Raw genomic sequence first — 10,521 nt, forward strand, 5'->3', positions numbered from 1 at the left:
CATTCCTGCACCATTGGAGCATATAAATTATTTTGAGTCCTTTGCATTACAAATAGGGAACTTTTTTTTGTTATAGTAATACTGAATTTATTTTTAGGATGGATTCACCAAAGCCAATAACTAACCATTCTTAAAGTAAGAAAACATAATTTTATTTATTTTTAATTTACTTTTTTATTGAAGTATAGTTGATTTATAATATTGCATTAGTTTCTGCTGTATAGCAAAGCCTTTTTTATATTCTTTTCCATTATGGTTTATCCCAGGATATTGAATATAGTCTCCTGTGCTATACAGTAGGACCATTCTATACATAATAGTTTGCATTTACTAACAGCAAACTCCCAGTCCATTCCTCCCCCATACCCCCTCCCCCTTGGCAACTGCAAGTCTGTTCTCTACATCTGTGAGTCTGTTTCTATCTCATAGATATGTTCATTTGTGGCATATTTTAGATTCCACATCTAAGTGATATCATATGGTATTTGTCTTTCTTCTTCTGCCTTACTTCACTTAGTATGATAATCTCTAGGTGCATCCAGAAAACATAATTTTAAACTGCTGTTTTAATGAATGTACTCAAGAGGAGGGACCCCTTTTTCAAAACCACTGGGCCTTCTCGGTTAAGCTTTACTAGAGCCTGTGTGAGTCCCCCAGCCCTGTCCTTCTAGGAGATTATAGCATGAAGAACCCACCAGAGGGTACTGCCATGCATTGCTCCCTCCCATATCTCTTCCCACCACTACTGGACTTTCCGGGGAAGTTATTATACTAACTTAATTCACCAAGTATTTGTTGAATATTTATTAGTTATAATGAATGTGGGGGAAGTCTAAGGATCAATATGATAAATGTCTGACACCAAGGAGCCTATGACCAGGACATACAAGACTTTCACTATACCCCAGATCTGTTAGGCCCCAAATCTTTATTTCTCATGCACACTTTCTCTTGGGTTCCAAGATGGTCATTGGGCTCCTTTACTTGACCTCCATGTACCTCCAAGTCAGTGCTTCCAGATCTGCACTCTCAAATCCACTTCTCCTGTATTCACTATTCACTGCTAAGTCATTAAGGCTGGAAACCTGGGAGTCATCTTTACTTCTTCCCGTCCCTGTCCTCTCCTGCTTTCCCCCATGCAGTTGACCACTAATACTCTAAATAGTTTTCAAATGCATCCCCTTCTCTCCATCCTCACTGTCACTTCCTTAGTTGAGGTGGACATCATCGTTCATCTGGATCATTAGACAAATATTTTATTCTGACATGCCTGACTCTTGTCATGTCCCAACTTCAATTCCCTTTCCTCACTGAAATAATTAATAGTTAATCATTTTATTAATTGCTTGCTTAAAGCTCTTCAATGGCTTCCTGATACATAAATGACAAAATCCAAATATGCAAGAAGATTCTCCATGATCTAGTCCCTGCCTACATCACCCACCATATCTCCCACTACTCTGTGGGTGCATCCCATGCACTAGCCTCATTGAACTACTCTTAAATCTCCAAACACTCCGCACCCTGGCTCATACCTCCAGTCACTTTACATCCTCTCTCTCTGACTGGAGTTCCCTTTCCTCTGTGTCCTGCATTATTTCTCCGCAAACCTCAAGACCTAATGCAAGCCTTTCCTGATCAATTGACCCTTTCCTGATTTCAGCCACAGTCGAGCACACCCTTTGTAACCTCACCATGTGACAGCACTTATCAATTGTTTCCTGTCTGTCTCCGTTACCTACTGCGAGTTCCTATCAGGCAAGAGCTGTATCTTATTCATCTCTGTAAGGCACAAGAGAGTTTATTATATTTTTTAAAAAAGAATGAATGAACCAATGCATAAATAAATTGAGAGAGAAGAAGAAAGGCTTCTAGAAACATGAGACTAGAGTAACAGAGAAGACCAGGGATGGAGGGGTCAGAAAGGACAGCAACAGAGAAAGGGACAGGCACCCATGGCCTCTTTTACTTTTGTTTGAGGCAACAGATGGGACATAAAATATTCAGAAGCCGAGTGCGTCATGTCTTTTGAGAAATTTCTAATCAGCCTAAAAGGGGACTCATGATGGCTTCAGCCTGCCCTATCAGCTTGCAAGGCCCAGGAGAATCTGAGCCATTAGCTATAAAAATAAACTCCAGCCAGCAGGGGCGTATACTGGAGCCTTCTCTTTAGGGATCCAGAGCAGCTGGTGTCTTTTTTTAAACTACTGTCTTGGGAGCTGCCCCTGGCACAGAAACCCTCCGCTTCCCTGGGAATCTCCTCCTTTATCTTATCCAGGTTGCCCATATTTCCTAGAAAACCTAATGACAATTCTTGGCAAGCTGGCTTTGTATGGGAACCGTATTTATACAAATCGCTCTTCAGACTATGTCATCTGACATGGCCTGGTAATGGGACAGGGTATTTGTAATTCCCAGCAAGGCTAAACCACGCCCTGATAAATCTCCTTCCATTGCAGAGGTAAAGATTTTAGAGGAATGTCCCCCTGTCTTTCCATCCCAGTCTGCTCCCGGTAGCCTAACGTTCTCCCTCTTTTCATAAGTCACAATCTTCCAGTCTTGCCTCTGTCATCTTCCCAGAGTTCTCACTTCCTAGTACCTACACCGCCCGTCTCTTTCTTCATCCCCACATCGATTCACATCTGGGTCTCCCCTCCTTCACACTCTCAGTTCCTTTTGTCCTCACCTTTCTACTCTTTCCTGGGCTCACTTCTGATAGAACCCAGAAGAGAGATGAGCACGGTACCAGGATGAGGCCATCCCGGGATGAGTCTGCAAGTTGGGAGGCGAAGTCTGGGATTCATTTTCCTGTTGCATCAGTACAACGTGCACAATGACCTGCTGTTAACATTTTCTGGCTTGTGTAAACGTGCTTGTTGAACTGATTTTTCCTCTGCCCGTACTTTTGGCTTTCCTCTCCTTTTGTGCACCCATCCCATCCCATCCCATAAGCAGAGGCTGACATTGAGCCTTTGACAATAGGGCTGCTCTGTGGCGGTTTAGGAGTGAGGAGAGCATGATAGTGAGGCCACTGAGGCCCCCATCCACACAGCAGGAAAACACCGCATTCTCTGAAACTCAAGAGACTAGAATTAAGTGAATTCTGTAATACGACAGGCTTCGCCTTTGGCATTCAAGAAGCAAGTCACTATGTAAACACCAATTGTGGTCCTTCCTCTTTCTTCTGTCCTCCTCACGTAACAGTCTGTCTAAGGAATTAGACGCTCTCCTGCTCCTGGCTTGTGGTGGTTTCCCTGCTTAGCTGGTTATCGTCGCGGTGATGGTATGTCAGTCAATTTACTGTGTTCTCCACTCTCCCATCTCAGAGACGCTTCTTTGGACCTCGGGCCCTGCTGACAGTGCAGTGGGTCGTGTGACCCGGAAGGCTGCAGCTGACTTGACATAGGCAGGCCCTTGACTCAGCGGTGGCCCATCACCGGCTGGTCAGTGAGCAATTATATTCTCTTTTCAAAATCTGAGCTGAAATAGAATGAAACGAGTGGGATGGAGATGGGATAAAGCTGAGAGGTTATGTAGATATGGGACTGGAAACAATCATTCTTGGCCATATGCCTTTGGATAATTAAGCAGAGAAGGCCACTCTGCAGAAAGAAGTACGAAGTAGGAATGAGAAGCTGCGCAACCCCAGAGAAAGGGGAGATGGAGAGGGTAACCTCCATCCTTGAAACGTGCCTCTACCTCCCTGCTGAGCAGCCACAAAATTCCCCTGCACACAAGTCACCCTGTCAGCGTGAGCTCATCTGAGTCGGCTTCTGTCCCATGAAACGAATGATGTGTGACTCACACAGGCCTAAAGGACCTGGACTTTTTTGAAAGCAGACTAATACTGGCACTTAATGAATACTTGCTACATGCTCTGTCTAGGTACATGGTAAATATTCAGTATATTATATCTTTTTAAAATTCACTCCTCCTAGCAATCCTAGGCAGCTGATATATTTTCTTCACGTATACATAAGGAAATTGTGGCATAGAATGGTAAAATAACTTGTTTGGGGGTCACACAGCTAGAGGAAAAAAGAATTGGAATTCCACGCAGGTCTGGCTGACTCCAAAGCTGATATCTTTCCACAATATTGCACTACCTTCTGCCACCTTCAAGGCAAGGTGCTGCTCTCTCTTACACACTGTCTGAACAGGGAGGGCGGGCAGAAGGTAGGTGCTGCTTCTGAGTCTTGGTTATACACTCTAAGACTTGCGCATTGTCCCCTGCTTCCCTGCTGCAGGCATTGGAGGGCAGGATCCCTCCTCGGCAGTCCGGCTGCCAAGAAGGAGAATGGCTGGTGAGCAGGGTGGGGTCTGGCGGGGGTCTGGGGCTGAAGAAGGCAGTGGTAGCCCACTTGGTCGGCTTGTCCAGGGCAGCATGTGAAAGAGCTGCCCCCTCCACCCTGCATCAAAATCCCGAGGTAGCTTGCAGCGAAAAGGAAGCTGGGTTCTAACCCTGTCTCTGCCGTGACCTCGGGACAGCCACTTCTGAGCCTCCGTCTCCCCATTTGTAAAATTCAGGAGGGCTAGATGAGGTCAGTGTTTCCTGAACTGGAACCTTGAACACTCATGGGGCATGCAGTGATTTTAGTGCATGAAAACAGCCTTAAATGACACTGAAACACAGCATAAAAATGTTATTTCTGTATCAGTTCTCCCTTCACTCTCCTAAGTAAGGTAAAGAGAAACTCACAGATGGGTTTTTGGCATGTTTTAAATTACTTTCAGTCACTTCGTAAGTTTCCTTTAAATTTTATTTTATTTTTTTGGCCATGCTGTGCAGCTTGCGGGATCTTAATTCCCCCACCAGGGATCAAACCCATGCCCCCTGCCGTGGAAGTGTGGAGTCCTAACCACTGGACTGCCAGGGAAGGCCCCCTTTAACATATTTTGCAAGTTGCTAAGAGAATAGATTTTAAAAGTTCTCACCACACACATACGAAATTGTAACTATATGAGGTGGTGAGTGTGTTAAATGACCTTATTGTGGTAATCATTTCATAATATATACATATATAAAATCAGAACATTGTATGCCTTAAACTTACATGATATTATATGTCAATTACATCTCAATAAAGCTGGAAAAATAAATAAACAGAACTTTGAAATTTGTGTGCATTGTATTTATTTTTACCACTACCTTCTATTCATGGGTTTTCACGACTTTAATATCAAATTTCCTTCTGAAATAGTTTTAAGTAAAAAAATAGACTTGAACAATGATAGCTACCATTTATTGAGTGGCTACTCTGTGCCATGTACTTCATATATATTATTCCTAATTTCCCCAACAACTCTAAGATAAGAATCATTATCTCTATTTTACATCTGAGGCAACTGAGGACCAAAAAGGCTAAGTAATATGCATGAAGTCAGATACCTAGTAAGTGACTGAATGAGGATCTGAACAGATTTGTCTGATTCTGAAGCACATGTCCTTTCCACTATCCTATCGTCTCCACTAGAATCTAATATCTGAACCTACACTCGGGAAGCAGTTCCAACATGCTGTGCTCAGACTTTAGCCCCTGTGACCTCTCTGCCACAACGGACACTCTCCCCTTTCTGAATTCCTCTCCTGGTTTGCCCTTATGCAACTTCTCCTCTCTACTTCCTGTTCATGTCTTCCTCTCAATTTCTGGCCCCTCATCTCCTTATGTGTTTTATGTTGTCTTTCACTCTTGCTCTAGACTATTGAAAAGCAACATCTTTCCCAATTAGATGTGAGTCGCAGCCCCTAGAGCTGCTTTTATGAGTAACGTAAGCAATGCTACTGGCTGCATTTTGTCAGGGAGGAACCTGAGGGCTCACAGGAGCGCTGTAATGTCCCCAGGTAGGTAAGGTGAGTAGGCATGAACCCAGACACTCGGGCTCAGAGCAAGATAGAAGGGGACTTGGAGCTCCAGTGACTTGGGCGTGTGTGCACGCATGTGCGTGCGTGCGTGTGTGTGTGTGTGTGTGTGTGTGTGTAGGTAGAGGAGGTTGTAGTACTTTCTTCACAGGGACCAAACAGGGATGAGCGGGGAATGGGATTGGGGGTTGGAGAAGAAAAGAAAACAAAACTCTGACACGAGAAAGCGCAGCCCTGGAGACGTGGTGGCAGCCTGAGTGCAAGGAGAATAAATGTCAGTATGGGACTCTCAGGGAGAGGGCAGAGCCCATGGGCTTTAGGAAGTCTGTAGATTATACCGAGTTGCAGGCATTCTTTCTCTGTCCTGTGACTCCGTTATGACTATCTCCAGGCTTAGTTAGCTAAATTAGAGGTAACTTGGAGAAATGCCCACATGGGTTGGGCAGCAAAGGGCTGCTGGTCTCTCCACACAGCTCCTCTCTGAGGCCAGAGCGGTGGGCACTGCTGGTCTAGAATCCAGAGTGACCAGCAACCAAGCAAGCGTGGCTGTTTGGTAGCAAGCAAGGAGCTAACAACAATGAGAACTAGTACCGAGCAGACTGAAGCAGAGGAGTTCTTGAGGTCAAGTCCCTTTTCCCCAAACCTAACAGAAGCAGCAGCCTCTGGTAAGGAGGAGAGGCTGGACCCCGCTATCCACTGACCATCCGGGAGGTCCCCTGTGCCACTGGTATTGACAAACAAACACAAACAGAAGTTACAAATAAGGACCCGGAATACGAGTGGCCTTGGAACCAAGCCACGCTCCCCTCCGCTTCTCCAAGGTGTAACTGGAGAGGACAGATTGCCCTCACTGTTTGAGTGAGTTCACCTGCATGCTATAGTGGGAGAATTTTTGGAGTCAAAATCATCTAAGGTTAAACTGCTAAAGCCGCGTTTGACGTCTTTGGATCTTAGTTTCCTTATCTATAAAGTGAAATAAAAATACTGAGCTCACACCATCGCTGTGAAAATGAACTGCGGCAACAATGGCCGGCGGCCGGCATAGGACTTGCACTTAGCAGGGGCTCAGTGATGACGCCTCACCTGCCTCCTTGGCCCTGGACTCCTAACCCGACCCCCAACCAGCTCCCAACACCCTGGGCAACACCCGTGGAGGTTGGGATCCTACCTTTGGTTAAGGAGTGAATCCCGAGCTTGACCTGGGAAAAGTTCCCACTTCCGATTTCCCCTCGGATGCGGTAAAAGCCGATCCGTTTCCCCAGAGTGATCTCCCTCACCACCTTCTGGTCTTGGGACATGTCCTGGGTCAGCTTCTCGAAGGGTGTCAGCTGGCGAGGCTGTCCCTCTCTGTCCTCCTTGGTGCACTCCGTCTGACCGCCACTCTCCACGCTCTCTCGCCGGTCCCACCTGGCATAGTGGGTGTTCTCCAGGCCGCCTCCATTCACATACAAGGCAGTCATCGTCCTCCGCAGGCCCACGTTTCCATCTCAGCAGAGGCACCGATGGGGGGCAGGCCGGGGAGGGGACGAAGGCGCCCGGCGGGTGGGAGATGGGAGTTGACTGCCAGAGCCCTGTGTCCTTGAGAGCCCGGAAAAGACTCTTGAAGGTGCAACCCCCCTTCTCAGCTTCAGCCGGGGGAGGGCAGAGGCCAATGCCAGAACCGCCTACCAGCCAAGCCCGAAGCCGGCCTCACTCGAGACCTTCCTTCACGCTGAACTTGCCAGCTCTAACTGGACCATCAGGCACACGTCCAGGTACCAGAGCCGCTTCCCTGATCAGGCTCCAAGAACTTTCTGGCTGGCCGTGCTGGTGCTCTGTGGTAGGTGGCTGTGTCCCAAAACAAAGGCTCCAGTTTGCTATTTCCTTTGATGGCCAGAGAATCTTTTGCTCTGGTGTGGAAAAGCCCCGCAGAGGCCCGCAGTTCCCTGCTGCAGGCGCGAATCTCTGATTTTCTTCATTTTGCACTTTTGCTGTCAAGTTGCAGGGCCCCGGAGACCTGATAATCTGGACCCCAGGAAAGAAGAAACTTGCAAATCAGCCTTCTGGTCACATGGGCAGCCAGAGGAGGATTAAATCCCTGCAATGCCACTTTAGCCAGCCTTTATTTAGATGAGCCTTCCTCTAAGCTGTGAGCTGTCTCAAAAATTTGGTGGGTGCCACTTCATCCTAAGAACAGAGAATAAGGAAATGTATTAGCCCATATGCTAATGTACAGTACAGGATTTATAATGAATGTGAAACTGCTTGGGAAGCACCAGTCTAAAAGCACTCTACAAATTTCAGTTATGACTCATATCAGTAGTAAATGCTTGATCACATATGATTTAGTAAGAAGAAAATGTACGCACACACACTCCTCGATCTACATTTCAGAAAAGCCCTCACAGCCTGTAAATATTTCTAGCAAAATAATTTTTCTACTTCTCTTTCTGGCTTGCTTTGGAGACAGACTTTTAAAATAATAATACAGTAGGGAATTCCCTGGCGGTCCAGTGGTTAGGACTCCACACTTCCACTGCCGGGGAAGAGTTTTTGGAGTCAAAATCATCTAAGATTAAACTGGGGGCCAGGGTTTGATCCCACGAGCCACGTGTCACGGCCAAAAAACAAAAAGGAATTGGTAGGTACAGTGGAAATGTCTTTAGTAAAATCTGTCAGCTTTTCTGGTTGCATCCTTTATAAAATAAAGTGACCACGATGTCAAATTTTGAAATAAAATGATAACACGATCATCATAATGACAAAGATTTCCTATCAGTTTTCAAAAGTTCTTACACTGATTCGAATAACAATGTGTTATATTTCCTTTACACTGTACGTTCTCATACACCGGCTAATTTTTCTCCTAGGCTTATTTTCTAGGTATTTCTAATCAGGTGTCAGCCTCCAGGCCCAGCAGCTCATTTTGAAGGATCAGAAACGGTAATGTTACTGGAGAGCAAAAGTCTATGGCCTCCTCAGTGATGAGAAATACTGCCCAGATAGAATATCTTCATGACTTTCTTCCATGCAGCCTCCAGTAAGAAATAATCACTTCCTCTCTGGATCCCCACAGCACTCTGTACAATTTCCAACAGGTCTCCTCTCCCTGAAGGTGGGAACCAGGTTTAATTCATCTCTATATCCTGTTCTTCCTCCTCTCTCCCTCAGCATGGAGCACGATGTCCTAAATAAAGAAAGTGTTTGCTAAATGTGCGCTGAACTCGATTTTTGGACTTGAGCATTCCAAACCAAAAAACCTGAGCGAAAACATGAGAGACTGCCTTGGAAATGGGAATTCCCAATTCTGTTTGATGATATCACATTATTACAGTTAGGTACAGGATTGCTTACACTGTAATTGTGTTTAAGTATGGGGTTGCTGAATAAAGAGAAACAAGGACAGGAAAGAGGAGTGGTGGGAGGCTACCCATCACTGTGCCTATTTCTGCATGGGGGAGGGGAAGCTGGATGAAGGATAAAGGACAGAGGTTTAAAAGGGGCCAGGTATTAGTAACCACACACATCTCTAGGCTAGAGTCTGAGTAGGGTGTTTTAAAAGACACTTTAAGGTGAAAGAGCCTGAATTCGCTTGAGGAAAATCTAAGCCACTGGTTCTTAAGCCTCCTGGAGTTGCACACTCCTTTGAGATTCTGATGAAGCCTGTGACCCTATCCCCAGGAAAAAGCACGCACACCTAATCTGCATCCAGTTTTAAGGGATGTACTTCAGATTAAGAAGCTCTACAAAGATCTCCTCAGACCCCTGGCAGAAAGAGACCACGCAGGCAAGAAGTGGTGTAACAATTTTAATTCTGAAAGAAACTTTAGCTTCACCTACGCAAAGAGAGTAAGGCCTTTCGACAGGATGCAGTGCTCGATCCCCTCGTGTTCCAGCAGGTTCCAGAACTTCTTGGCTCTGTGTCCTTCCTGGGCCTTGCTCAGGACTCCAGGCTTGCCTCTCTCCCAGTGCCTCACCACGGTGCTGTCATTACCAACCCCAACTAGATAAGCACCTGCAGGGCAGGAACCTGCACCTTATTCTTCGAACTCCCAGGGCTCAGCCCAGTGCCTGGAAGTTGTATGATAAGCATTTGTTGAAGAAGGAATGAATTAACTTACCAACTGATTGATCGTTACATTCAGGTATGATCTATTGAGTAGAGGTAAACATTTTATTTATAGACACATAACACTATCCCAACATTTACCTGAATTATTTCAGAAAGCTTATTTCAGTCCACATTTCCAAGGCCTGGGCTACCTTCTACTGGCCAATAGTATTCCTGGCCCCGCCTTTTTGTGTAGGTGAAAGCTTAGTCTGAATTCCACCATCCAGCTGAGAATTGCTACTGTACTGCTTAAAAATCCAAAGTCTTCAAATTATAATGCACTGGTTTGAGAGGGAAACAGGAGCTCTCATTCATTGTTAGAGGGTATAAATTGGTACAATTGCTTGGAGAACAACTGGCTATTAAAGTACAAGTGTACGTATCCTTGTTACAGTACTGCTTAGAAATCCAAAATTGCTACAGTACTGCTTAGAAATCCAAATTGCTACAGTACTGCTTAGAAATCCAAAGCCTCCAAATTATAATGCACTGGTTAGAGAGGGAAACAGGAGCTCTCATTCATTGTTAGAGGGTATAAATTGGTACAATTGCATGGAGAACAATTGGCTAT

General features: G+C 45.5%; 1 protein-coding gene across 1 annotated transcript in view; it reads right to left on the reverse strand.

The window, feature by feature from the left end:
• Positions 1 to 8,007, reverse strand: part of NIM1K (NIM1 serine/threonine protein kinase) — a 22,018-nt gene extending 14,011 nt beyond the window's left edge. The window contains exon 1 of the mRNA XM_007461749.1: positions 7,029 to 8,007. Within this exon, the coding sequence (XP_007461811.1) occupies positions 7,029 to 7,320 (292 nt within the window). The 5' untranslated portion in view covers positions 7,321 to 8,007. The remainder of the gene's footprint in view (positions 1 to 7,028) is intronic.
• Positions 8,008 to 10,521: the final 2,514 nt, after the last annotated feature.

The sequence above is a fragment of the Lipotes vexillifer genome, unplaced genomic scaffold (genome assembly GCF_000442215.2).
Source record: "Lipotes vexillifer unplaced genomic scaffold, Lipotes_vexillifer_v1.1 scaffold1361, whole genome shotgun sequence".
Classification (NCBI taxonomy): domain Eukaryota; kingdom Metazoa; phylum Chordata; class Mammalia; order Artiodactyla; family Lipotidae; genus Lipotes; species Lipotes vexillifer.